Source organism: Onychomys torridus, chromosome 15, assembly GCF_903995425.1.
Source record: "Onychomys torridus chromosome 15, mOncTor1.1, whole genome shotgun sequence".
Classification (NCBI taxonomy): Eukaryota; Metazoa; Chordata; class Mammalia; order Rodentia; family Cricetidae; genus Onychomys; species Onychomys torridus.
Genome location: NC_050457.1, coordinates 15,470,998 through 15,498,728, shown reverse-complemented (window position 1 = coordinate 15,498,728; position 27,731 = coordinate 15,470,998). Strand labels below are relative to the sequence as shown.

At 45.3% G+C, this 27,731-nt stretch overlaps 1 protein-coding gene across 1 annotated transcript; it reads left to right on the top strand.

Moving 5' to 3' along the window:
- Positions 1–64: 64 nt before the first annotated feature.
- On the top strand, positions 65–26,582 carry Ckmt2 (creatine kinase, mitochondrial 2). The gene is made up of 10 exons (XM_036207293.1): positions 65–128; positions 15,410–15,581; positions 17,192–17,390; positions 18,696–18,791; positions 19,228–19,449; positions 20,660–20,745; positions 21,724–21,847; positions 22,688–22,822; positions 24,983–25,108; positions 26,323–26,582. Exons 2-10 carry the CDS (start codon positions 15,430–15,432, stop codon positions 26,440–26,442), a joined length of 1,260 nt encoding a protein of 419 aa, XP_036063186.1. The 5' UTR covers positions 65–128; positions 15,410–15,429; the 3' UTR covers positions 26,443–26,582.
- The last annotated feature ends 1,149 nt before the right edge of the window (positions 26,583–27,731 follow it).

Below are 27,731 nucleotides of genomic sequence, written 5' to 3'. Positions count from 1 at the left end.
GTGGAGGACTCTGCAGCCCCACCCAGCACAGTGGCCTTTTCTAGGCTGAGTCCCTTGAGCTCCTGTTACACTTCTTGGCTGTGTGTGTGCAGCAGGATCTGGATAGGACAGACTCCTCCAGCTTCAAGGTCAGTGAGATGATCAAAATGCTTGATTTCTCCCAAGAAAGACAGTGCTAGAGCCAGTGTGGTGAGCCTTAGCTCAGGGGACCCCAGCCATGGAGAAAACACTGGGAAAACTGTGTGGGCCAGAGAAAAATGGGAACTTGAAGTACCAGTAGGGTCGCCCTTGTCTGGAATCACCTTTTCCTCGGGCATGAGCCTGGGCAGCTCCCAAAGGGGACCCAGAACCTTAGCTCACAGTGTCTCTGTTTCCTAGTGAATCAAGAACTCTTATGGATAAAAATCTAAATGTGGAATTTTGACCCTGAACTTGGGATACATTTAGATTTTACGTTTCATTCTCTGATAATTTGCAGGGACAGACCCACTGGTGTTTTTCCTCAGTTGTATCAAAAGCAGTGCCTGGTGACTTGGAATGAACTAGCTGGAAGATTTAAGCTCCTTGAGGCTCTCCAAAAGAGCAGAACAGTTACTGGCAGTCCAGATTCCATTTAATGGCTGATGCTGCTGCCAGAGACTCACTCTTGAATGTACTGATATACCGAACATGAACTATGTAAAGTCCCATTTTTAGAAGGAAAATGAAAAATAAGCTTTAAATGACTAAGTGGCAGCCTGTTCCTTACTTATTTGCTTGGCTCTTGGGGTACAGTCATTATGGGTCAAGTCCATGACTTTGGAAGCTCTGCTTTAACTGTGTGGGAAGCGGCACTTGCCCAACACACCAAAGCCCCCTATGTCCTCCATGCTGTCTTTGGGACCTTCCTCAAGCACGGCCAGGTCCTGGGACCAGCACAGTGCTGCTGTCTGGGGGCTCTAGGTGGCAGTCAGTACACTCAGGACAACGCCATGTTAGTTCAACTGTGTGCTTTCCAGGAGGCTGCTTTCCCTGTGGATATCTGTCACTGTCTGTTGCATCTGTGCCCTTCTATCCTCTGTCCTTTCATGGAGAACATGACATCAGAGGTGGCAGGAAGACTGGTTCCCTGTGTTCCTCTCATGTTGGGAGGCACCTTTTAAAAATCCCTTGTGCCTGGAGCCGATCATACCTGTGGGCTAAGTTATGCAAAGTGTCGGCTCTACCAGCTACATGATATAACCATGGCCTCGGGGCATGGACTCGGGACCTGGGCAGTCTCTCTAAAAAGGTAGCAGAGGCAGAGCCAGGAAGCAGGAACTGAGGTTTGGAATGAGGAGGTATGGCTGTCAGAGGTGGGATGGGGCCTGAGTCTGGGACTGATTCAGTCACCACTCCAGAGGCCCTGAGTCTCCATCTCTGCCATAGCACAGAGGAAGGTCCATTTGTCTTCTCTGAGGTCACATGGAATCTGTGTCTGGCATTCTGGGACTTCTTGTCTGTTGAGCCAGGTACCTCCCACAGAGCCAACTCTGAAGGTGACTGTTGGAGGTCACATGCACCCCTGCCTGAAGAGGCAGAGAAGAGGACATTCCACTCTGTTACAGTTGCTCAGAGGACAGGGTGGCCTTTAGGTCCCCATTCTCTTGGAAATGTTTTCTCTTGACAGACAATTCTTAAAAGGATCCCAGGCCATCTTTACAAGTGGGGCTGGGAAAGGCCTGTCTCTCAGGGAGGAACCCTGTGTTCTCATGACTTCCCATGTGCTGAGTCAGACAGAGAAGCCCAAGGGTGTCCATTAGGGTTGACCTTGCATCCTATCATGTAAGGTAATTGGACCTCTTTGTTGTCTTACAACAGGAAAGTCATGGCCATTTTCTGCTTGCCTTCATGACTGGCATCATTGAGAATTTGCTCAGAAAATCCTGTGATGTTGGGATAACCACCCAATCAAGGACATCCTCTGTTTTGGGGTGACTCTGTATTGACAGCTGACACGTGGGTCCCCCACTACTCCCTACCCTCTACCCTGGCAAAGCTCAGACAGATGATGTGGTGAACAGCAGGACCAGAAATAACTCTGAATCAGCAGAAAGGCACATGTGGCCTTCACCTCAGGATATCCAGAGCGAGCAGAAGCTTCAGAGTTGGGGTAGTTCATGACAATACAGAGCCAGAGGGAAAATTAGAAATCTGGGACGGAGTCCACCATCTGGGACAGGAAAAAGTCACAGCTCCTTGGCACTCTGCCTAAAGTGCTTACTATGGCTTCCCTTCTTTGATGTAGACAGCAAATGTAGGCATGAACAAGATCCCAATGCCGTTGGCTTAGTCAGGCTATGTTCTTACACATTGCACCACACACACACACACACACACACACACACACACACACACACACACACAATTTCTCTGGCTTAGAGCCCCAAAATTTGATCTGACTTTACCCAAATGCTATTTAAAAACACACTTTTCAAACCAAGAATCAAAGAGCTGTCCAGGTTAGGGGAACAGATAGGCAGCCTCTCCTGGTAAGAGCTATAGACAAGCTCTCTGTCCTCCTTGTCTATCTAACCCCCAACAACGGGAGAGAGGATGGAAAGAGAGAGAAAGCCCGTCCTTGCACCCTCTAAGAAAGGCAGGGCTAGTGCAGTGACCCTAGCTGGGCTTGGCAGGCACACTGAGTGCCTGGTGTCAGGGTGGAGTGTGCACAGAAATGCCTGGAATCCTGGGCACTTCTGCAGAAGCCTGAGGAAGGGAAGAGAACAAGAGTCAAATGTTCTGGGACTCAGCGAGGAGTCACATGCTCCCAGGTGACAATCCTGTGCCTTGGCATAGTTGTGGTGAAAGTGTTTCTGGACTCTTGGAGTGACATGGGGCATGTCTAAGTCCTGAGCTTATAAGAGCAATTCTCTTCAAGCCAAGGCAGGACTGTAGGTGAGGTGCTGGGGTCTGCATGAACCTGGGTCAGAACTGGTGATAAAGCCAGCTTCAGGTAGAGGCCACTTGACTTCCATTCAGCCAAATAAAGCCTGGTTGGCAGGATTGTTGCAAAGTCTAAAGATGTTTGTCAAGCCCCTGGCACCACCAGGCTCTAGGAGATGCTCACTGCATGTTAGTGGGAAAAAAGAAGTTTGGCTGGGTAGGCAGGGCTCAGAAGCAATTTTTGGATAGAATGAAGAACCCCAGCATTGGATCAGAGGTGGGAAAGATGAGGCCCTAGACCACAAGGCCAGGAAGCTGTTGTACATACTACCAGCACCAGGATCTGAGATGAGTGAGCCCATGGATGTGGTTAAACTCATTTTGTGAGCCTCATGCTGGTATTCAAAGGATGATCAGCAAATCTTAAAGTATGCAGTAATCGTATTCTGGGATGGCATCTTGTCTTCAGAGAGGTGAATAAAATAAAACAATTAAATGAAACGCCTAAGATGATTTTTGAAAAAGTTGAAATAAGTAGCCTTTCAGAGGGAGCATCCAAGGCTGGCTAAGTATCTGGGGTCATTGAGGTAGCAGTCTTGGGAAGGGAGTGGAGAAGATCCACCCTAAGGTGTCAGGGAAGGGCCTCCAATTACTCAGTGCCTGCTGCAGCCTGCTCCTTCCTCTTTGCCACACCAGCCATAGGAAAGGAGATGCTGAGCCTCGCTGGACGACAACGGCATCCCTTCACTTAGTGGGGCTGGCAGCTGCCTGTTCTCGGGCAGCCTAGTCAGGACATACTTATGTCGGGACCATGCCTGCAGATGTGCATTCAGGAGTCAACAAATAGGTGTCTGGGTGTTTTCACACAAATGGTTTTATGCTTATCACTTTCCTTTTGAAATCATGAATGCGGATGTGCTGCAGCGATGCTTTCCAGGGCTCCATTAAGAGAAAAATGAATGGTTTGACTCTTCCAAATACATTGCTGTGGACTAACCCTTTAGTGCTTTGCGAATAACCTTCAAAAACACTCTTGATGCTTATACAAAGCAAAAGTATGTGCTTGTATGTGTGTGCATATATGATGTGTTGCTGTTACAGAACCAGATCTACTTGTACTCATTCCTGTGAGATGCTTTTTTTCTTTTTCATCCAGGAGTGAGTCATAAAACATGTGTCTAGGTAAGTGGAGGCAATGGCTGCAGAGTGTTCCGTATTCCAAACACATGCTATGACCCCTCTCCCTCTGACGGGCCGGTGGCTCCTGGCTTTTTGACACTACAGACTTGCACTGAGGACCCCTCTACCTCTGTCCTTATGTTCTGGGAGCTTTAGTTCTCTTCCCAAAGCATGATGCTGGGACACTGAACCTGAGAGCTTTTGTGTTGATGGCTGTTTCCTGTTTCCTTTTCCAGACTGGTCACAGCACTTCCCAGAGCGGTCCAGGTGATTCTAAACCCAGTCGATCAGCCATCCAAGGCCCATAGTCAGTGGCAGATGGGGGTCCCTGTAAGGTGTCAGGGCAGCACTCACTCATGACCTCATCGAGACTCAGAAGGATCCTTTTAGTATCAAAGGACGGTGCCACTCTGCCTTATGGCTTATATTCTACTGAGATGCCTTTCTACAGGGGTGAATTGGGTCAGCTAAGTGTGCTGTGGCCTGCAGAAGGCTCCCTGCTCTAGCTCTGGGATGACCTAGGTCAGGGAGCAGGCCAGAAAAGTCCCCGTGGACTGAGTGAGAAGGTCCCAGGATGCAGGGAGAGAAGGTATTCTGTGGCAAGTTGCAGACGTGAAGGTGCTGGAGTCTGGGCAGATGTCCCTGGAGGACCAAGTGCACCTTCCTAACCAGTTATCACATCTAGGGCCAGCAGAACTTACATCCTCAAGAGAGAAAGGGACTGAGACCCAAGGCTTTATCTTCCTGAGCAGAACCAGGAAGGAGCTAGGCAACCCAGTGAAAAGTAGGGTACCAGAGTAAAGCATCCCTGTGAAGAGCTAGATGTGCCTTTAGTGAGGTGCCACAGTTGCTCAGCTATGACCTTGCCCTGCCTCTGGAAAGTCTGGGTCAGCAACTTGCGCCTGCTTTAAGTGAAGGACCTGCACATCCTTCCCTGGAATAAAGTCCTCTTTCTGATGCTGGGGTGTTTGCTGAGGTACAGGAAGAGGTTCTCACTCTCTGGAAAGCATCTAGAAGTGGCCTTTCAGAAATAATGCAAGAGGATAGTGGCAGGTGCTCACCTTCTCTTGGTCCTGGGTGAGTCTCAGGCAGTGAAGACTCGATGTGGACCACTCCCTTACTCCAGTCTTAACGTGTCTACTTACCACTAATGTCTGAGAAAACTAAGACAGCCTTTAAGGGCCTTTCTGAAGACAACAGGTAATAACTATTACAAAAGTGGGCTCAACTCCCGGGTCTATTGCTCCAAGGCCTTTGTTCACATGCTGCACCCTTGTCAACTCGCAGTCATGAGCTCTTCTCTGTCTCTACAGGTGATCACTCAGGGAGGCTGCTAGGCAGGGAGTTTGAAACACGGTAATAACTAGATAACTACCATCTTCCCAGGCAGGTAGCTGGCCTTTCAAGTGAGGGATGCTTATACCCTCATCACAGGATACTTGAAAGAGCACATTCCCTCTGGTATACCTCACAGGTCTCCTGCTTTCAATCACAGCATCTTTTCCTCCCTCACAAAGCTGCTCTCCAGCCAGAATCCCCACTGTAGGGCATGGCTCCACGTGGAGTAAATCACTTAAGCCAGAAACTGGGGCAACCTCCAAGATTCATTCACGCCTTTCACGCTCACACCTAACTGGCCACAAAGGCCCTGGACATCCTGGGGATTCTTCCACTTCTTCCCAGGAAGCATCCCCTCCTGCTCTGATCTGATTTATTGAATGAATTACTCTAGAACTCACTGCCTGTTTTCCTTGTCTACTGATATTTTTCCTTTCCTCGCCAATTTTAGCAAGCTCACCATAGAAGTTCCATTATGTACCACTCCTACCTTAAATGCCAAGATTTGTGCCAAGGGCACATTCAATCCTCACAACTTCTGGGAGGTAGAGAGGCCCAGATTTTAGGCCCATTTTAGGTCTGGAAACTGAGCAGTGTCTCTCACACCATCTATTAATCATGTCTGATCCACAGCAGACCCATTGATTTATAAGATATAATAAAGTATAATAACTACTAGATAAATAAATACATATGAGATGTTAGCTGATATTAAAAGCACTCTATCAAATGTTATAAATGCTCTTTCTATATTTCCATCATAAATGACTGATGACAGTCCGTAGACCACTATTTGGCAATATTGGTCTGGTGTCAACTATCCATCAATCCTCTAAAATGTCTTTTCTATCCCGAATGCTGTGGTATTGTCCCACCATGTACAGAACTTCTGAATCTGAGTCTCCCTGGTGCTTTACTCTAGTTATGTCCACAGTACTGGTCCTGCTGTGGACCTTCCTGTATCTGCGTCTCCACCTGCCTCCTGTCCTTTCTCCTTGCTGTCTCTCCTGGCCCCACCTCTGTGCATTCTATTCCCGTTGTCCCCAAAGCCCTCCTCTTGTTCATTTGGCACAATGACAAAGATGCTCACCTCCTCCAGAAAGTCTTTCCTGTTCCATCAGGCATGCTGGGGTCTCCTCACCTCTTTATTTTTACCTTGTCCTTTCGTTTATAACATTCTGCTTAACAGTGGTCTATCTCCCCCTGAACTCTGACAGAACTTTTTAGGTGACCCCAACATCTGACACCAGGATTTATTCTGTAATATTTTTTGAATATGCGAGTAGATTAAGGGATAATATGAAGGAGCTATGGAGGGATGAATAGATGGATGGACAGATGGACAGATGAATTAGATGGATGGAGTGGATGGATGGATGGATGGATGGATGGATGGATGGATGGATGGACATATGGCTTAATTCTTGGATCTTAATGGAATCTCTGGGCACAAATTCTCTATTGGGTGGTTTTTATTATCAATGTTCACACATGGCCCTCATTTCTGAAGTTTCTGTACTATCAAATTAAAGAGTGTTGTTACAAATTACAGGTTTTCCCTGGGGCCACAAAATCTAGGCATAACAGTCTTCATTTAATTCAACACTTAAAATTCCAGGCAAAGGGTCTCATGTAGGCTCCTTGCAGAGCTAGCTGGCATTTGTGACTATGGTCCTGGATGTTGTGACCTCATCCTTAAGGTTCTGGACCTAGACACAGAACAAGGGACATATTTAGTCTTTTTATTAATTTATGTAGAGGTAGGTTAAGCTTGATATTGCTGAAGGCAACATCTACCTAGAAGAAGCCTAGAAACCAGTTGTCTAAATGGCACAATGGGTACCTCATGGTCTTCTGCTTCTGCTCATGGCTGTGGGGGTGTCTACTCATAGACACCATTATATTTTTTCAGCAGTGTGTGACAGAGTACTCGTCTCTAGAAAGAGGAGGCAAGGGACACCATAGGATGGTTAACATTTGACAAGGTCTCTCACACACCGCACTACCAGGCCATGCCATCTCGGAGCTCCTTGACACTCTGGTCCCTTATTACACAATTCCCAGGAGAGCACATATGCTTACAGTATGAATGGTGAAGGCAGACTGCTGACCATGAATCCCGGCACTACTCTGTGTAGGCAATGTGGTCTCTGACACTTTGCTTTCCTTAGCTTCCACTCTCTGACCTGTAAAACAGTGGTGATAAGGGCACCTTATGGGATTGTGAGAGGTTATGAAATGGGATGGTACCCATCAAGCCTTAGGACCATGTGTTTAGCATATAGTAAGGGATATGTAAGAGTTTCCTCCTCCAACTTACGAGCCCTGTAGAAACTGCCATACAGTGGATTGTTAAAATTTTCCAACTGAGTGAGTTTTTACAGAGCCACGTTCACCTGTATTCATTGCTCTCCCCTCCCTCCCCCGATGTCACGGCACCCTGTACCTCCAGCAGTGAAGCATCTCAACGTCATTTGCTCTGCTTGATCTTGAACCTCACAGTCCGCTGACAGTCTTAGTCTGTGGTTAATAGTTTTCCTGAGGAGGGAGCATCCGGGACTACCCTCAGACTCTGCGTCCCCTCAGGACTGCCTAGAACCATGTCAAGGTGCAGATGGACCCATTCTTACCCTCCCTGTCTCTCTGCTGTGGAAACCCTGGGGGAGAAAAAAACGCTTCGTATTCCTAAGTGACCAGTGACCAGTGAGGACAGAAAGCAGCTAGACACCCAGCAGCTCTGGTCCTTGGGGTTCATCTCCATCTAAATACAACGATCACGGTTTTTGCTGTAAAAAACCCCCCAGTGAGAGCAAGATTTTGACTGAAGTTAGTGTCTGGTGCAGAGTGGATACTTGGGCCAGTTGCTTTCATCTTCTAGTTGTGTGACCTTGAACCGTGAAAATGCCTAAGTTCCCTGTTTTGTGGCACGGTACGATCTACTTGTTTTTGGAGGCTGCTATGGAAACACTCTTTGAAAGTATTTTCTAACTTTGCTTTTTTATGTTATCAACAAATGAAAAATGTTCTAACTACTGTTATGCAACACTGAGTGTGGTGTTCTGGGGAGTAGAGAGACCTACAGAGCTGCTGGTGTTAAGGGAGGGCCAAAGAAGAAAACATTTCTATACTACAACGAAACTAACTGGCCCGGACAGCCTACCCTAGCTCCTGTGAACCCACTTAATAAGAACCTATCAAGTGTGTGTAGGTGGATATGAGAGCCAAGAAAGCTGCCTCCTAGCCCTGCCTTCACTGGAGGTATAGGGCTGGTTCTGTATGATTCCTCACTCTGCCTAGTGCTCATCTTGCTCATACCTCATATTCCCTAGCACCCAGTAGAGTTGGGGAGACATAATAATATTCTCTAGAGCAAAGGGAAAGAACCTCCCTTCCATTTTTTTCCTTAGAGTACTTCCTTTGGGAAAATGTGCCATAGTAAGCTATATTTTTGTCTCTTTGAAATGTATTGTAAGGATTTTGTAAACAAGGTAGAGTAGGTTACACACATATAAGACCCTCTGAAGGCAGAGTAGGAGGATTGTGAACTGAAGACCAACCTAAGCTACATGGAAATACCTTGTCTCAAAAAGACAATAAAACCAAGTAAGCCATCAGCCAGTTTTGTGACCCAAAAGCCATTGCTCTGAATGTAGACCTCAAGGAAAACCATGGCCAGTATAGTTCCCTTTCTCAGTGGTGAGGTAATTGTCTTATGTAGGTGCTTGGCTCTGGAACTGTAGACATGCATAATGCATAGAGAACAGAGAAAATTTACCTGTTCTTTGGCTTAAAACAAGTAGCTAACACTCATGGCATCCCAACCCTGAAGTGACCTTTGAATGAACTCTGTAGGACAATGGTGCCACCAAGTCCTCTTCTCTGTGTTTCCTTGCGCACATGCCTATACTGGATTCTGTCTGTACCTAAATCTCCTGCCTCCCCAGAAATTGTCTTCTGCAACATACAGGAAAGCAAATTAAAGCATTATTACTGGATATGTATTCAACCAGTGATGCACGTCTCAGGGGATCCACTAAAGAGATTCCGGACAGAAAGGGATCCTACCATTTCACAGAGCTAAGCAGACAGAACCCATTATAGGCATGTGCTCAAGGAGGATAGTGCACTTACTACTGGTTGCTCATTTGACTCCAACACCATCCTCCTGCGCAGTGTGTGAAAGAGAAACAATGATGATGATGATGATGATGATGATGATGATGTTGATGATGTTGATAATAATAAAAAAGGAAGGAAGGAAGGGGAAAGACACACACCTATGCTCTGCTCTCCCGGAAGGCCCATTTTCTATGGGGTAGTCTTTGCAGAATCACTATAAAAACTGCTGAGGATGACTGTGGTAGTACCCAGGAAGCTGACAATGTGTTGTGGCTGATGGTTAGAAGTCTGGACTTGCCAGCCTGGATAGTGAGCAGCTCCTAGACATGGAAACCCAGGCAGGGGAATGCCAAGAACAAGCCTGCCATCTCATTTGTTTGCTGTTATGGGCAGTGCCTCAAACTCTATGGTGAAGGAGTTGCAAACTAGTTTGGAAGAAGGGCCTGGGCTTCAGGGGTAAGAGATTTAAAAATGAGAACTTCTTAAAGCAAAGAGTCCCAGCTACATACAGAAGCACTCATGGAAATGGATGTGGCAAGGGACCTGTCCTTACTGCTGAGTGACACCTGAGCAGGAGACACCCAGGAGGCTGGTGAGACACCTGCCTTTTGAAATTAGACAGACTGCTGCATGTGAGCACAGTCATGGGTCTCTATCAGAACTGATTAGTTCCAATAGCTGCATCCTCAGATGATTTGGTCATTGTGCAAACATAGTATAGTACTTTCACAAGACAAGATGCTAGCGGTTGAAGACTCCACATGGCTTTTTGGTGTAATCAAAAGTCAGGAAGCATGAGATTAAATGAAACTGTCACCTGGTAACATTGCAGGTTGCTTTATAGTCAAAATACTGATAAAATATATCATAGTAAATAAAAAACAGTAACATAGTCATTTAGTAACAAGTAGTCCATCCTGTCAATCATTGTGTATGCTGTGCTTTTATATTTGTGGCAGCCCAAGTTTGTTTACACAAGCATCACCACAAATATGTCCATGATATGTCACACTTTGTCATGACATTATGAGAAATACTCCATCACTAGGCAACTGGAGTTGTTCAGCCATAATCTTAATGGACTACCACCCTATCAACCACTGTTGACCAAAGCATCCTATGTGGGGCATGACTGGAATTCTATAAAGTTAAGGAAGGGATACTTACTGATCACCTAACAGTGTTCAAGAATGGTAGCTAATAGAGAAAACTTCCTGGGCTTGAAAAATATACCCATCCACAGGACCATACAAAGAGCAGGGATCCCCTAACAAGGGGAAACCCATGAGAGCTGAGTTCACCAACAGGATGAAAAACACTGTGAAGCCCAAATACAAATGAATGAGCAGCCTGTGAGTGCTTTGGGGGCTAAGAGAGAAAACCAACCCATTGGGCTAGAAGGAAACATCTTGTATGGAGGCTGAGGCACCAGACGGTGGCCCCATGAGACCTGGGATATCATATACACCAAAGCCCTAACTGGAAGAGCAGCAAGAAGCCAAGACTGATGACAAGACAACTCAGCCTAGTTTCCTGCCCAGGCACAAGAGTGCAAACAAGGAATCAATATTTAGACGTAATATCAAAAATTTAAGGTCACAAACGCTTTAGAGTCAATATGAATGTCAGCCTGGCAACTATGCCCTTAGTGACAGTCTCCTGTGACAGCCCCTGAGTGATGTACGCATCAAGTATATGTGATTTTTTGAAACAGCAAAAGCCATCTTGTTCGGTTGATATTTAACCCTTTGCTAACCTTTTGTCTTGTTTCACAATCTGGATGGATCGAGACCCTGGGGGAGATGCATGAGTCTCTGTTGGTGCTAATGGGGTTTTCTGCATCTTCTCTTCCTCAGCAAAGGCCAGCAGGCCACTTTTTACTAACAAAATGAGAGAGAGAGAGACAGACAGACAGAGAGAGAGAGAGAGAGAGAGAGAGAGAGAGAGAGAGAGAGAGAGATGAAGTAGCCCAATATAACATGCCAAGGAAATCCTAAGTCTTTGTCACATCTAAGCTCATATCGCCTGCTCTTCTCAACAAATCCCAGGGTTCCCTGGTGTGAGCTTCCCTGACTTCCCAGGAGTGAACATCATCCATGTAGTCTTCCTGTTTGTCTGTCCTGGTCTTTACAAGTATAGATGTTCTGATGATGCTAAAGGTCTCAGCCTGGCTGCAATGCCACCAACCCTTTCTGTCCCAACCAGGTCTGTCAGCCTCAAGGCCTTGGCCCCTCTGTTCTCTTTGTCTGAGCAACCTTATTTGAAACAGGTATCCTGTAAGATCCCTGGATTGATATCTTGCCTGTTTCCTGCATCTATCTCCACATATCATTATTTTATTTGTTGTGTTTAAAAAAATTTATTTAACTTATTTTATGTACATTGGTGTGAAGGTGTCAGATCCCCCGGAACTGGAGTTACAGACAGTTGGGAGCTGCCGTGTGGGTGCTGGGAATTGAACCCAGGTCCTCTGCAAGAGCAGGCAGTGCTCTTAACCACTGAGCCATCTCTCCAGTCCCTTGTTCTATTTCTTAACCATCTCTCCTAGATAAATTAGGAGCCCCTGAGGAAGGCACAGCATTTATTTACTTTGTTATCTTATCTCTACTGTCTACTGTGGTGCTTGGCACTTAGTAGCCCCCCAGTCAAGAGTTAGCTTCTGAATGAATTGCTGCTGGACTTAGAAACCAGAGCTAGGCCATTGGGGTCCCAAGACAGAATTAGGAAAGATGGAATTATTCAGTTCATCAAAGCTTGAACTCTATGCTCAGTGTCCAAGGAACTGAAGCCTGGGATCTTAGATCTCCTTCAGGGCTGCATTGCTACCATCAAAGCCACCCCCGCCACCTGCATCAGCAACAAAGACCACACAACTTTGTTAATATTGTATTGGAACTCTCAGAAGTAAATTAGACCTATTATTTCCCAAAACTAAACTTTTGATATAATGCTGTATCAAGCAGTTATGTTTTGATTCAGATGCCCACCCATGTGCCAGCCTCTTAGGAAAGAAGGTCTGTGATTATCAGTGGTCACCAGGCTTTTCCTGGAGATCATTCCTTCCCTGTTTTCCTAACACTGCTTCTTCAGAGTCTCCTTTTCAAAAAGCCTCCTACCAGTGAGTGCATAGGTAACTAACAGGAAGAAGCCCAGGGTAAAGAAATTTGTGTCAGCTGCAGGCATCAGCACACTTCCTGTCAGCTTAGGGGCAGCATGCTCTGCCTTTTGCTTGGGCACACACTTCCTGTTAGCTTAGGGGCAGCATGTTCTGCCTTCTGCTTGGTCCCCTGCTGCCTAGAAGGCATGCGGTCAGAACTTATTTTACTTTACTGAATTTACCATAAATCTCAGTGTGATAGCATTGTCCCTCTGCTTGGGAAGCAGAATTGGGACTGTGATGGCACAAAGGTGTGTGTTGGTACTGCCAGCTGCATGTAAGGGCCAGGATGCCTTAGGACATCTCCATATCCTTGAAGCTCTTAAAGGATACTGGCAACATGGAAGCTCTGTAGAGGGCAAAGAAGTATATGTGAAGAGGTCAGTGTTCAGCCATTACAAGTCCCTAAGACAACTTCAAGAAATGGCTGATTTGTCACGACATTGTTTTAGAAATGTCTGCCATCGTTAGGATGGGGAGAATTGTGTATTGACATTAACGTAGAAGATAAGGTGTTCAATGGGCTGATTTCCCAGGCCAATGTAGGAAAACAGCTTCATAAATGTTTAAAGTCTTTGATGCTTAGTCAACATATTAGAATTTAGCAGAAATTTCCTTGGAGAATCCTACAGTTTAGAGGCAAATTTAGTTCCTAAAATTCAATCATGGAAGGAGGGTGATGTCAGAAGGACAGATGACATTGTGGTGCCACTCCCTCCATGAGGTTCAGCCTTCGCTGGGTGACTCGGGCTTTGTGCCACAATGGTACATACCAACAAGCTCTTTGGAGCAACCAAAGCATCTAAACTTGCAGTGTCTTGACGTAAAGACCCAGGAGTCCACACTTTCCTCATTTGGACATCATGGGTACCAAGCAGTGGGAAAGGACTGATTAATGCCTTTCTATGTTGTCCATTCAGAGGCCCACACTAAGTAGCTCTTGCCAGGTGATACCACAAGGCTTAAGTGGCCTTGTGACTTCTGAGCAGCTGTGGGTCCAGCAGGAATCCTTCTGTGCATATTTAGTACTGACTTTCCTGGTTTGTTGAGAATTATATAAGTCCAGATTAAGATTTATATATGTTTTCTTTGTTATCTACATTTCAGCTTGTCCTTCACTGCTGTGTTCTTTCTTGAGTATTTTAGTAGCTCCTTTGTAATTGACTTGTTCTTTAGCTGTATTTTTTTTTCATTCTCATTTGAAATGAGTTCATTGCCTCTTTATCTCTAAAATTATTATTTCTGTGGGTTTACTATTACAAAATTAACTGATGTTCATAATATCCTTGTAAGTGAACTGTTTTCTTTCTGCTCTAGTATATTTGTATCTGGTTGAAAGTGTTTTCTTCAGGGTTTGATCATATTACATTATGCCCCCTGTACTTTATCAGTTCTAGAAAATTCTTGGTCATTTCCTTTGAGACAACACTTTTGCTTCCTCTGGTTTCTCTTCCTGTGACTTCAATCCAGTTTGTATTCAACTTTCCCATTGTAATTATCAATCATATTTCCAAATCTATGTCTCAGATTTTCCATTTTTTTCTGCTTCTCTGTGCTACATTCTGTGTATTTTCCTGAGGCATACCTTCCAGTTCATTTATTCTTTCTTCAGCTGCATCATTTGCAAAAGTTCAATTCCATTTTTTTCTTTTTTATTCTTTGGTTTCTTTGTTTAGACAGGGTCCTACCACATAGCCCTGGCTAGCCTAAAACTCACTATTCAGACCAGTTGGCCTCAAACATGATACAATTCTCCTACCTCTTACTTCCAAGTGCTAGAATTATTTATATATATATATATATATAATATACATACATATACATCACCATGCTTGATCATTCTTAATGATCGCTTGTTGCTTGATTGCAATTATGATTCTTATTATAAATTTTAAATAATTCAATTATTTATAAATAACTTTGTCATTTAAACATCCGTCTAGAGCTGGCAGTGCTCTTGTCTGGCAGTCCCACAGTCTTCAGCCATTGGAGGTCTAACCCTATTGTTTTTTTTTTTCCTCTTTTGTCTCCTTATTTGTATCCTTTGATATGGTTGGTGATCTTTGGTTGAGAGTCTGTTGTTTAATCCTAATCGGCAAGAATCCAAGACCTAAACTAAATATGATTTTTTTTTAAAAAGAAAGATTTTGAGTCTGCTTTGCTAGAAGCCAAGGAATGGATATTTGTTAACTTTGAACAACTTTACCCCCTTTCAGGGCGTCCTAAACCAGAGTGGAAGTTTGGGACACCCCACCCCCATACTGCTGGCACCTCAACCTTCTCAGCCAGGAGGGCATTTGCTCTTAAGATCACCCAAATGTGTTTTCTGTTACTGTGAGCTCTGACACAAGTTTGTGTGGGGTGTATAAAGTGGGACAATGGTCCTCAAAGAATTCCTGTATCTCTTAGAAGTTTAGAAATCCGTTCTGTTCAGAGTCTCATTGTATGGTTGAAAAGTCTAAAAAGCACTCAGTTTGTCTAACATATAGAAATAGATAACTTTTGTTCATCCTTCTCTGTAATTGCTTGAGAAAATGGTAAATTCATTCACAAAATATGAAAGCCCTCGTTTTCGTTATTTATGTAAAGAAGCATAAGAGGAAGAACTAGATAAATAAAGCCAGCAGAAGGGCCGTGGTCCCTGCGGATCACTTCCTCACCCTTGCTCTCCATGCAGCAGCTCAGCATCTGATAGAGCTTCTTTGCTTCCAGACACTCTACCAAGAAGAAGGATGGCCAGTGCCTTCTCTAAGTTGCTAACTGGCCGCAATGCATCACTGTTATTTACTACTCTGGGAACCAGTGCCCTGACCACTGGCTACCTGCTGAACAGGCAGAAGGTGTCTGCTGATGCCCGGGAGCAGCACAAGCTCTTTCCCGCGAGGTGAGTCCCCCTCTTTTGAATAACTCAGAGTGTGAGCCAGACACGCGTTCTCTCCTGCTGGAAATGGTTAGTGAGAATTCTCCTTTTGGTTTATTTATTTATCTATTTCTCTCCTGCTGGAAACAGTCAGTGAGAAATCCACCTGTTTGTTTGTTTGTTTATATCTCTTTTGTTTGGATATTTTTCTTGGGTGTACGTCTTTGTGCTATGTGCCTGCAAAGGCCAGAAGAGGCTGTCAGATCCCCTGGAACTGGAGTCACAGACAGGTGTGAGCTGCCATGTGGGTGCTGGGAGTTGAACTTGGGTCCTCTGGAAGAGCAGCCAGTGCTCTGAACCACTGAGCCATCTCTGCAGCCCTGAGAATCCTTCTTTTTGTCTTTCTAGATAAGTTAAACCTAACAATCTTCTTTGAAACTCATTAAGCCTAGTGATCTGTGATAAATACAAGGGAAATATGTTGTCATCCTTGCCCAAAGCATGCCATCCAGTTAAATAGCAATGACAGTGATAGATCACATTTATTGAGCACTTATATTATGAGACTATCTGTTAACATATGAGTTAGGCCCTTTCACATGGGACATGACTCATTTTAGCATCCTTTAGTAATGAAATGACTTATAAATAGTCCAAATTCATATATTTAGTGCAGCCAAATACAAACCCAGGCCTCTTGATATCAGACTCACACTTTACTCACTGCTCTACTGTATTCTAGAAAAATGTAATTATGGTATTAACTTTAAGTGTGAGCATTGAAGGACATTGCAGATGACAGGAGTGTCACACAGAAGGTGAGGTCAGATATTCTGCTTCCCCAGAATCTCACTGTGTCCAACACACCAACACACTGAGTAGTTTGAGCAGAGTGATTGTGTCCTAGGAGTCCATGTATGTGGGAATAGAAGAAAGAAAACAACTAAGATGTCTCTGGGAGACATTTACTCTCTGGTAGAATGAGCATCTCTGAGGAAATCAGAGGAACCGTGTACCCCAGGAATCGCTGAAGGAGATCCCTATGTTTGAGTCTATGGTGCTCCTCAGTTCATATTCTTCAAACAGTAAATAGCCAGGGGAAGACAGCATCTGATATGGTGTCCTTCTGTGTGTTATCCCAACAAATAGTTACCAAATGCTTGTGTCCATGGCTGGTCACTGTTCTGAAGACAGGACGGGTCTCTGTTGTCATAAAGCTTGTCCTGTAGGCAAAGGACAGAGAAGTAAAGAACATTCTAGATAGTTCTGTCTTTATGTCTCCCCGCCACAGACCCAAGAAACCAAATTCATTGAATTTTACCAACACTTCTGGGGAGAAGAGAAATCTGCATATGATTTCAATTCATTTTCTGACTTCTTTCCTCTTTCCCTCTCTTGCTTCTGTAGCATCATGGGTTTCCTGATGGGGAGGGGGCCGTGTCCTGTTCTCTGGCTGCCGTTGGCACTGGTTTATCTTAAGCCTGGTTTAACTCAAGCCAGGACATGTAAGCATCCCTATCCAATGTCCCCTGTGCCCACTGGGCCAAGAGAGCCTGGTTGAGGGTCCCAGAGAAACGGAATCTTTGATAGCCCTTACCTGAGGCTACTGGTCCACAGCCTCTCTCCTCCCACAGCGCAGACTACCCCGACCTGAGAAAACATAACAACTGCATGGCCGAGTGCCTCACTCCCACCATCTATGCCAAACTGCGAAACAAGATGACACCCAATGGCTACACCCTGGACCAGTGCATCCAAACCGGAGTGGACAACCCCGGCCACCCCTTCATAAAGACTGTGGGCATGGTGGCTGGTGACGAGGAGTCATATGAGGTAAAAACAAAGGGGGCTGGTTCCAGAAGTGGGGGCTACCTGATATGTGATTGAGGTATACTGTCCTTGGGTCTTTATCTTTCTTTGGAGTCAGCTGTTTGCATCCTCAGGAAGAGCTCCAATAAAGGGAACTCTCATAGAACCCCCGGGAATCCTGTCTGGGATTATGAGATATATAGCTAGAGACAAGGCTTTCTTTGCCACTGTGCCAGCGTCCCTCGTCAAAGACAGATTAGTTGATGACAGAGCTCTCTGAGCTTGTCAAAGGCTGTGTTGGTACAAAACAAATTAAATTAAACTGAATGGTGCCTATTCATTGGAAGACATTCAATTGTTTGTGTCTAGGTTTATTGGGTAGGGCTGATTGTGTGGCTGTAGTTTGAGACTTTATCTTCCCATCACTGTAGCACAGACTCCTGGGCTTACCAAGTTTCTTGGTTCCAGCCTCATGCTTGGTACAGAGGTACGGTGTCTGCTTGTAGTAGAACTCAGTACCATACCTGTCTCCACAGAGAGCCTCTTCATTGTGACAAAACTCTGCAGCCTGACCCCCTCATTCTCTCTCTCTCTACTCTTCTGGCATAGAACCAAAGGCAGTTTCTCAGAAAAGTTGCCATCAACGGATGAGAAGGGGTCATCCTAAGTAAACAAAATGGTGATTCACTAGCTTATAACAGAGACTCAGACTAAACCTGTTTCTCTGGACTCAAAGCTTTTCTTTCCACTTCCCATATTTCCCAAGGCTGCAGAGTACTCTGTTACTAGACATAACTTCTCTTGGCCTTTTTCTAAAGACTACCCATGCCTATTTGGTTCATGTGGTTGATTTGCTCTTGGATTGGACAGGCTCACAGGGTAAGGGACCCTTGCTTTGTCCTATAGACAGTTGGTGTCCCCACAGACTCGGTGTTTTGCTTAGAATCTTAGAGCCCGATCTCTTTTGATCACAAAACTTGCTTAGCCCCCAAACTGGTGGCTTCTTTTAGCTCACAAAATGGGCTTCTTAACCATCTGATTTTCTCACCCAGTGTAATAACAGTGAGCTTGGCAGAGTCCTTGGGGCAAAGTCCAGCAGCCCTGGACTCTCTCAGGAGCAAGGTGACTCTGAATGGCTTTCTCTGGTGTACATTTGTCCTTAGCATTCTTGTCTACTAGTCTACTCTTATATGCATGTCCTCTGTGATAGCACGGAGACTTTCAGAGGAGGCCATCAACCCTGGTCCTTGAGGAGAAAATGGGACAAGTGAAAGCAGAAGTCCTTTGCTATTGGGTGAGCCAGTTACAGAAGGATATTCTTGCCTACAGGTGTTTGCTGACCTCTTTGATCCTGTCATCAAACTAAGGCACAATGGTTATGACCCTAGGGTGATGAAGCACCCTACGGACCTGGATGCATCAAAGGTAGGCTCCAGCCTCCATTTCTTCTCCCCATGAAGCAGGCTTCCCTGAATCCACAGGCAGAGGAGGGTACCTAAGAGCCACTACCCTGGTGAGATGTCCTTGGAAGGTCTTAGATGTCCTACCTTCAGCATATCTGCTTGAGGGCTAGGGGAGGTTAAGAAGGTCCTTTAAAGATGCCTCTAAGGGACAATGAATTGATGGGAACTTTAAACTTTCCTACAGCATTTTACACCAACCCAAACCATCTACTCCAGACCCCACCTTACTTAATTAAGGTGGCTGCTCCTGAGGCATAGTCACCCAGCGGTTAGTCACATAATGCAGTCATGTGATGCTCTCTGTAATGCAATGCCTGAAGGTTTCCAGGCAAGCCTCAGGTCAGAGGACTGTGCTCCGTGGCTGCCTTGCTGACCCTCCACTCTGCTCCACCCGGCAGATCACTCACGGGCAGTTTGATGAGCGCTATGTGCTGTCCTCTCGGGTGCGCACTGGTCGCAGCATCCGTGGGCTGAGCCTGCCTCCTGCCTGCTCCCGGGCGGAGAGAAGGGAGGTGGAGAACGTGGCCATCACTGCCCTGGAGGGCCTCAAGGGGGACCTGGCTGGTCGCTACTACAAGCTGTCTGATATGACCGAGCAGGATCAGCAACGGCTCATTGACGTGAGTAGGTGATAAATCACCCAGGGGCTGCTTGGAAAGAGGCTGGACCCACAGAGCTCTGCCTTGGCCTCTATCCACTTAAGAGCTGACCCGCAAGGCTGAAACCGGCCCGGGGTTTCCACAGCTTCGGAGTAAGAAAGGAGCTAAAGCTTTAAATCTTATCAAACCATGGCTAAAGGCTCAAGAGGAAACGCCAGTATGAGTGCTGGGCTGGGCACAGGAGGGTGGAGGTGAATGGAGGATCTGCCTCTTGTTCTGAACAAACGAGAACAGCTGAGTGTGAAAATCCTTTTCATGCCTAAACACTGATCTCCGGTACCACACCCTAAGAAAACTCTGGAAGCGGAGAGGATCTAGGCAGGAAAGGAAGGTGGGCAACATGAACTGCTAAATGGTTTTTTATTAATAAGACCGTTTAGCAATTTGTGTTACAAAGGTGTTTCCCCTGACAGGTATAGACGGAGCCAGCGGGTACTGGCTGCAGACAGTCATTCCCACCGCCACCCAGCACCTCTGGGCATCTCTCTGACTCTAGAGGAGACAAAACGGGGGTCCTTTTTGGTTTTGTGAAACAAGGTCTCTATGTAGCCTATGCTGGTCTCAAACTCACAGCAATGTTCTTGACTCAGCCTCCCAAGTGTTGGGCTTGGGTTCTTTTATTTCCTCATCAACACAAATTAAAACAATGCATTTTCAAAAGTAATATTTAACTAAACTCCAAGAAAAGGAGAAAGAGGATTCTGTAATCTCAGAAGAGGTAAATTACATGAAACATCCCGTTTCCAAACCACACAGGACAGCTATGTAGTTGGTAGCCTTTATCTCCTGATGTATGTAGAATTGCCACCCATCTGCTTGCTGTTACAGAGCAAACCTGTATCTGTCCTAAGCAGTCACCTGTTTACGGGTGAGCTTCCTCCTGGGCATGGCTCAGGAACTATTTGACCAACCTTCTCCAACCCTTCCTGTCCCCAGTCTCCAAGATCTCCCCCTAGTCAGAGGCTCTGGAAGGACGCCTCACATCTACTTGGTATCTTGTCTCAGTGTGAGTTCTGGGCATTTTTTATTTTTAAAAGCTCTCGAGGTGTTCCGGCTCACAGTGAATCTGAGAAACACTGCCTGAGAGGCCTTTTTATCTGTAAGTTGAAACTTGATCACCTGGCCCATGCCTAGTCTCACTTCTCTCTGCCTTGTCACTTTTGGCCCACAGGACCACTTCCTGTTTGATAAGCCAGTGTCCCCTTTACTAACTTGTGCTGGGATGGCCCGTGACTGGCCTGATGCCAGGGGAATCTGGTACGGATGTAGTTTTCACATTTTCCCTGTGTGGAGAATCTCAGCTCGCCTGCTTCTTCTAACCCGAGGTTGCTGTGAACTGCAGTTGACAGCATGCCTGGCTTGAGCGAAATGGAGAGCCAATTCTATTTGAAAACAGTGTGTGTGTGTGTGTGTGTGTGTGTGTGTGTGTGTGTGTGTGTGTGTGTGTGTGAGAGTGTGTGTGTGTGTGTGTGAGAGAGTGTGTTTGTGTGTGTGTTGTGAGATGTTTCAAAAGAGATATAGGAATATGAGCTGGTTTGCATGAATTATGCATGGGGAAAACTGTTCAAAAGAAAGATACTTCGTATTAGTTAGATAATCTGCTTATGAACTTAGGACAAATAAACATGGAATTAGAAATTAATAACTGATAATTTTGGTTATCACATGGACAGTTGATAATATTGATATGATAAGCCCTCCCTGAATGGGTCTACATCTACACATTCTTTCTCACAATCCTCAGCCTACCTTGGCTTGGTTATCCCAACTGTCCTTAAAAGGACACAAGAGGGTAGACAGCCAGGGTTTATCTAGCAAACACACATGTGAATTCTTGAGATGTAGATAAAGCTCCCCCATCCTTGCCTCCTACTTTTCCCCCCAAGAAACATAAGCTTTTGGTTGAAGCACTCAGGAGACAAAACATCCCTAGCATCAGAGCTAAATGCTACCATAGGTGAGCTGTGGTCGTCTTGTTTGGGGACCAAGAGGAAGGATTGTCTTCTTGTGAGAGTAGAAGCCTGTGCAGCATCGTTAACGGCTGGGTTAGTGCTAGTCTCCGTTCTGGGAGGTATCATTATTTTGTGGTACTTGTTCGGGCACAGTTAAGAGATAAGGGCCATCTGGGGAATGGGGAAGGTGAAATGAGGCAATCAAGCTCCAGAGGTAATGAGAATTTTCATGTGTTGAGATCAATGCAATTAACAGTCAGCACCACATTTCTGTCTTCATTAGGCATAATTATGACAAGACATTTCTCATCTGGATAAATGAGGAAGACCACACCCGGGTAATCTCAATGGAAAAGGGAGGCAATATGAAACGAGTCTTTGAACGATTCTGCCGTGGACTAAAGGAAGTAAGGTTCCATTAGGGGTTTATAGACAGCCATCAAGTCAAATCTCTCCGGTTTCCATTTCTGCATATGTATTTTAAATTATTATGATCATTTATTTTCACATGTGTGAGTGTTTTGTACCCTTGGAGGCCAGAAGAGGGCATCGAATCCCTCGGGACTATAGGAGCAGATGGTTGTGAGCTGCCATGTGGGTGTTGGGATCTAACGTGGTCCTCTGGAAGAGGTGCCAATGCTCTTAAGGCCAGAGCCATCTCTCCAGCCACTGTTTTCCATTTTTAAAAAGATACTTTGATAACTTCCAAAGTGGGACTACTTTTTTGTCCTAAAGAATCAAATCTTCCAGAGCTGTGCTTTCAAAAACAGGTGACTTCTCTTTGCGGAAGTCTGTGACTCACTGGCTATTTTCTCGTTCTTTTCTGAACATGGAGAGGGTGTGGTAAAGGATGGGGATGGGTAAGTGGATAGAATGGCAGAGGTAGAATCGGGTGGGAGTGGGTGGGCTGGGAGGTGGGACTGGATGGGAAGAGACAGAGTAGATTCTCACGGGCTTATCTGCTGAGAGTTCCTATGTTTTCCTACAGTCTTTGCATGAAAAGGAGTATCAACTGCTATTTATGGAGAGCTCAGAATCTTCTAGGGACCATGTCAAATGCTTTACATGGTCATCTGATTTAATAGCATCATTTGTATACTCTATGGAAGAACTATCAAGTACAAGTACCACAGACACACTACAGTTTCGTTTATGTGCTCTACTGTTCCCTCTCCCTGGCATTTGGGATGCCCTGAAGGACGGGTATCGGAGAAGTCTGCCCTTTGTTCGTTGCTGTCTCATTGTAGGTGGAACGGTTAATCCAAGAACGAGGCTGGGAGTTCATGTGGAATGAGCGTCTAGGATACATTTTGACTTGCCCTTCGAACCTCGGGACTGGATTACGCGCTGGTGTCCACGTTAAGATCCCAAAGCTCAGCAAGGTAATGGCGTGTGGCCAGGAGCTTTGTTGGGTCCCAAGAGGATCAGCTCAGATGTGACAGCTTTTCAGAAGGCAAAGATGTCGGCATTCACTCCTTAACCCTGGCCTTTGCCACCTGCAATGGAAGAGGGATGCAGAGGGCGAAGCCTGGCTTAAAGTCCTTTGCATTAGTTAGGAGAAAAGGTTCAGGGCCTGTGAGAAAGGGATGATGCTACACAAGAGTAATGCTTTTGAGTCTCCATCATGCAACAAATCAGGGTGTGGGGCTGCCCTGCTCTGCTCCCTAGGGTTCCTTTCTTGTCCTAACAACTGAGCCTATGTGAGAATCACCTGAAGGGAGAGCTTGGGCAGCATAGATTGCTAGGCCACGTTTGTGCAGTTTTTTTTTCCTTTCTTTCTTTCTTTCTTTCTTTCTTTCTTTCTTTCTTTCTTTTCTTTTCTTTTCTTTTCTTTTTTATGTTTTGTATTTTTATTCATGTAGTTGTGTTTTGTGCAGTGTAGGGAGCACGTGGGTACACAATAGAGGCCAGAGGATAACTTCCAGGTTCCAGTGATTGAAGTCAGGTTGTCAGACCTGGTAGCAAGTACCTTTGCCCATTGCACCATCTCACTGGTCTAAGAATTTTTATTTCCTGCAAGTTTGCAGGTGACTCTGAGGCTGTGGTAGGGGACCTTGTTTGGAGAACCACTTAGAGCATTTTCCTTATTTGCATAGTCACAGTCCTTCTCCATATTCTAGAATGTGAGAAAAGGAGAGAGCATGTAGGCATGTCCATGAGGCACATCCACGAAAAGATTTAAGGTGAAAGGGGAGAGCATGTAGGCACGTCCATGATGAGATTTAAGGTATAAGAAAGGAAGAGGCACACAGGACTTCTGCTCATTCTGTTGGTAAGAGCTCAGACAGCAAGTAGCTACATCTTTACCTCCATTGCTGGACAGAGGGATAAAGGATTCGGACTGAGCTGGGTGGTGGTGACACACGCCTGGGCGGTGGTGACGCACACCTGTAATCCCAGCACTCGGGAGGCAGAGGCAGATGGATCTCTGTGAGTTCAAGCCCAGCATGGTCTACAGAGCTAGTCCAGGACAGACTCCAAAGCTACAGAGAAACCCTGTCTCGAAAAACCAACTAAAAAAAAAAAAAAAGATTCAGACTGGGAGCTAGCCATTTCTGCCACAGCCTACCAAGTAAATCAAGGAAGTTGAAACAAGTTTAGAAAAATGTGCTGCCTATCAAGGTAAAGGTATGTGATTTTTTTTATTATTTAAAATTTCAATGCTAAGGAAGTGATTTAACTTCATGGTTTTAGTCATAACAATGAAACTGGTGTACAGGTGAGTAGCACATACAAAAGTTGGCACCCATATGCAAATATACATGTGTCTATTTATATGAAGATAAACGTGGAGTCAAATGCCCCAGGTTTAACTGCTGCTCTGCCGACTTCCAGCTGTCTGACTTGGAGCAAGTTATCTCCTCTTGAGCAGTTTGCTCATCTTAAGTGTGGGGATTGGTAGAGTTTCAATTGTCCCCTACAAGCTTATATGTTAGAGACTTAATCCCCAAATTCACATGTCAGTGGCATGTGTAACCTCAGGAGGTAATAAGGATAGCTGAGGTCATAGTTTTGACCACCATTATGGTATTAATGGCAGCACAAGAGATCTAAGCTAGCACACAAGCTCTATCTCACTGTGTGATGCCCTCTGCAATACCATGATGCAGCAAGGGCATCCTTACCAGATGCTTCAAGTGCTGGCTCCGTGCTCTTGGACCTAGCTGTAAGCCAAAAGTGCTTCTGTCATTTATAACTGACCCAATCTCCAGTATTTGGTTTTTCCCGCCTCAAGATAACATGTAGCCTTAGCTGGCCTGGAGCTCAATATGTAGACCAGGCTGGCCTCAATATCACAGAGATCCACCTGTCTCTGCCTCCAGAACACTGGGATTAAAGGCGTGCACCACCACCCCCTGGATCAGGTACTTTTATAGGCTCCAGAAAATAGGCTTTGATGGGGTGAAAATAATATCCACTTTATTAGATTGTTGGAAGGCTTAGGAGTTCCAGCCAGTGTCAGCGTATGTTGTAAATACTTTATTGTTACTGCCCCTTTTTACATCTTTGCTCAGTGACTGCAACGATATCACTTCTTCTAGGATCCACGCTTTTCTAAGATCTTGGAGAACCTGAGGCTCCAGAAGCGGGGCACAGGCGGTGTGGACACTGCAGCAGTGGCAGATATATATGACATTTCCAACATCGATCGGATCGGCAGATCAGAGGTAACGTCTCTCTCACTCTAGCATGGGCTAATGAGGTCAGCCTAACAGCACGAGGATGTGGAAAAGCAGTCTCAACAGCCTGGCCTCCACGGCCTCCTTCCCCACTGATCCTGAGTTAGCCTTTCGCTCCAGTGTTTCTTTTGCATGGAAAATAATTCAAGAAAGATACACAATCCCTTCTGAGCACTTATAGGCAAGTCAAGGAATCATAGTGGAACTGGTGTTGTGGACCAGCCCCCTGAGAACTGTTTCAACCATCTTCAGCCACAGGACAGCAGTGTTTTATCCCCATAGACTCAGAGAAGAGAGTGGGAAAATGGGAAAATCCCTCTTGATGCTGAATTTCGCTTGCTGAAGACCACATGCTATCATCTTCATTTTGACATCGTAGATACTCAATAGTCTCTAATGCTTTATTGTAGAGTTCAGATAGTAAAAGAAGTTTATGATAGTTATGTCTAAACGTGCGCCCATAAGACAATGCTGAAGGACTCTTGTGAGTTCATGGGAACAATAGGCAGTGTCGATAGGTAGGGCTGTGAGGGAGATGAGTCTGGAGAGCTCCCTTAGGAACACACAATGACTACTAAGAAAATGCTGATAGCAAGGTGAGCCCTCTCAACCCAGGGTGCAGCTGCTGGTGAGAAAAATAAACATGAAGGGCCGCTGGGTAAGGTTATTCTCTCACTTTGCATGGCAACTATCAAACATAACTTAGTGTTTTATTGTAATCTCCTAGGGGATTATTATAAAAGCTAGCAAAATGTCTAAAAGTATTTTCAAAACCATGCATTTAATCCAGCAACCCTCATTCTCTCTCTCTCTCTCTCTCTCTCTCTCTCTCTCTCTCTCTCTCTCTCTCTCTCTCACACACACACACACACACACACACACACACACACACACACACACACTATTATTTTAAAGAGAGGAAAAATACAGGGGATGAAAACTAATGATTTTCCAGTATAAAATTCTCCCAGCAACCCCGCCCTAAAGAAGCCTTGAGAGAAAACCTTAAGCCCTGCCTCCACATCTGGCCCCAGCCTCGGGATGACACTCCTCACACAGTGCCCTGATTGTGAGAAAGTCCTACTAAGTGCAGCATTCCCCTTCGGGGGGCTCTGAGGCACCTCCTGCTCCAGTTAATCACCCCCTTTCTCCTTTCTTCACGTGTCTCCTCCCCGTGGTCATCCCTTTCTCTCACCGTCAAGGTGGAACTTGTTCAGATCGTAATCGACGGAGTCAATTACCTGGTGGATTGTGAGAAGAAGCTGGAGAGAGGCCAAGATATTAAAGTGCCCCCTCCTCTGCCGCAGTTTGGCAGAAAGTGAATTTTCCCCCCCAGTTTATGAATAATGTGTCTGCTGGTATGACAGACACAAAGAAGTCTCTGCTCTGAGAGTTTTTGTAGACTTGAAAACATGTAAAATTGTAGGTACTGCCATTTTACAATAAAACTCTCCTTAATATCATTGGGTTGTGTCTCTGATTTCTAACAATACCAAGAAGGTCAATATGCCCAACTACAAGCAGCAAGAAGAAAAAATATTTTAAAATACTAGGGTTGACGTTTTCAGGCCACATAGAGATCCATCCAGATAACTGTTCAACTCTCAAGATGTTAACACAGGCAGCCCTGTACAAATGCCCACAAACATCACTGGAAGCGAGGAGCTGATACAATCATTTCCAGGAGTTGGGGCGAGAGGAAACTTGTTCTTTTGAAAACGGGGAACTTAATCAAAAGTCTATTCAAATGAGGACAGACAGAGGCTATGCATCAATTCAGAGCGATTCAGCCCTGCTCATTGTATCTGGTACAATGTTGAGCAAGCAGAGGCATGGAGAAGCTTTGTAGTTAAGAAAAGTGGTACAGGTGTGCTCTGATTGCTGCTGGGGGGTGGGGGGCAGGCATCTAGAGTATAAGTCTGTGAAGAATATTTAGATTTGCCTGTTGGTGCTGAGTTTGAGCAGGAGATCTGTCCATCACAGACCACATTCTGGCCATTCTGAACTGATTGCTCCAAAGACTGCAAATTGTATTCCCGGACCAGAGCGTTTGCTTTAGAAATTGTGGGTGAGAAAACCATTGTCAGGTGAGGCCTGTCCATTGTCTGTTTATACAATAAATGTAGCAAAACAATTCAAAACTTGATATCCGAAATTCTGAAAATGTTTTTAGTGTTTTTGATATGATTTGAAAGTCAAAGGACATAGAGTCAAATTAGTTCATAATGCTTTTGTTACTGAGCTGACTGTGATTGACATCCAGTCAACCCTACATTCCCTCAGCCTGCGCATCTTCAACTTGGGTGTCATTATCATTTTCCTTCCATTCTGCAATGCCTGTAACCTGAAGGAGGATGAAGGAGGAGGTGAGAGGCTGTCAATCAAGTAACAAGTCAGGAGACACTGCTCCATTCATGAGACAAACATTAGACTGAACCACAGGAGCAAGATCAAGAGGCATTTTACACCACGTGAGCATTGCAGGCACTACAGTGAAAACATTGGTACTATAGTATAATCTCTTGTCATTCCCCCCCCCCTGCTTATGCTCCCTGGGGACAAGCAAAAAGATAGAACAAAACTTCCATTCCTAAGGAGTCACGAAAGGAAG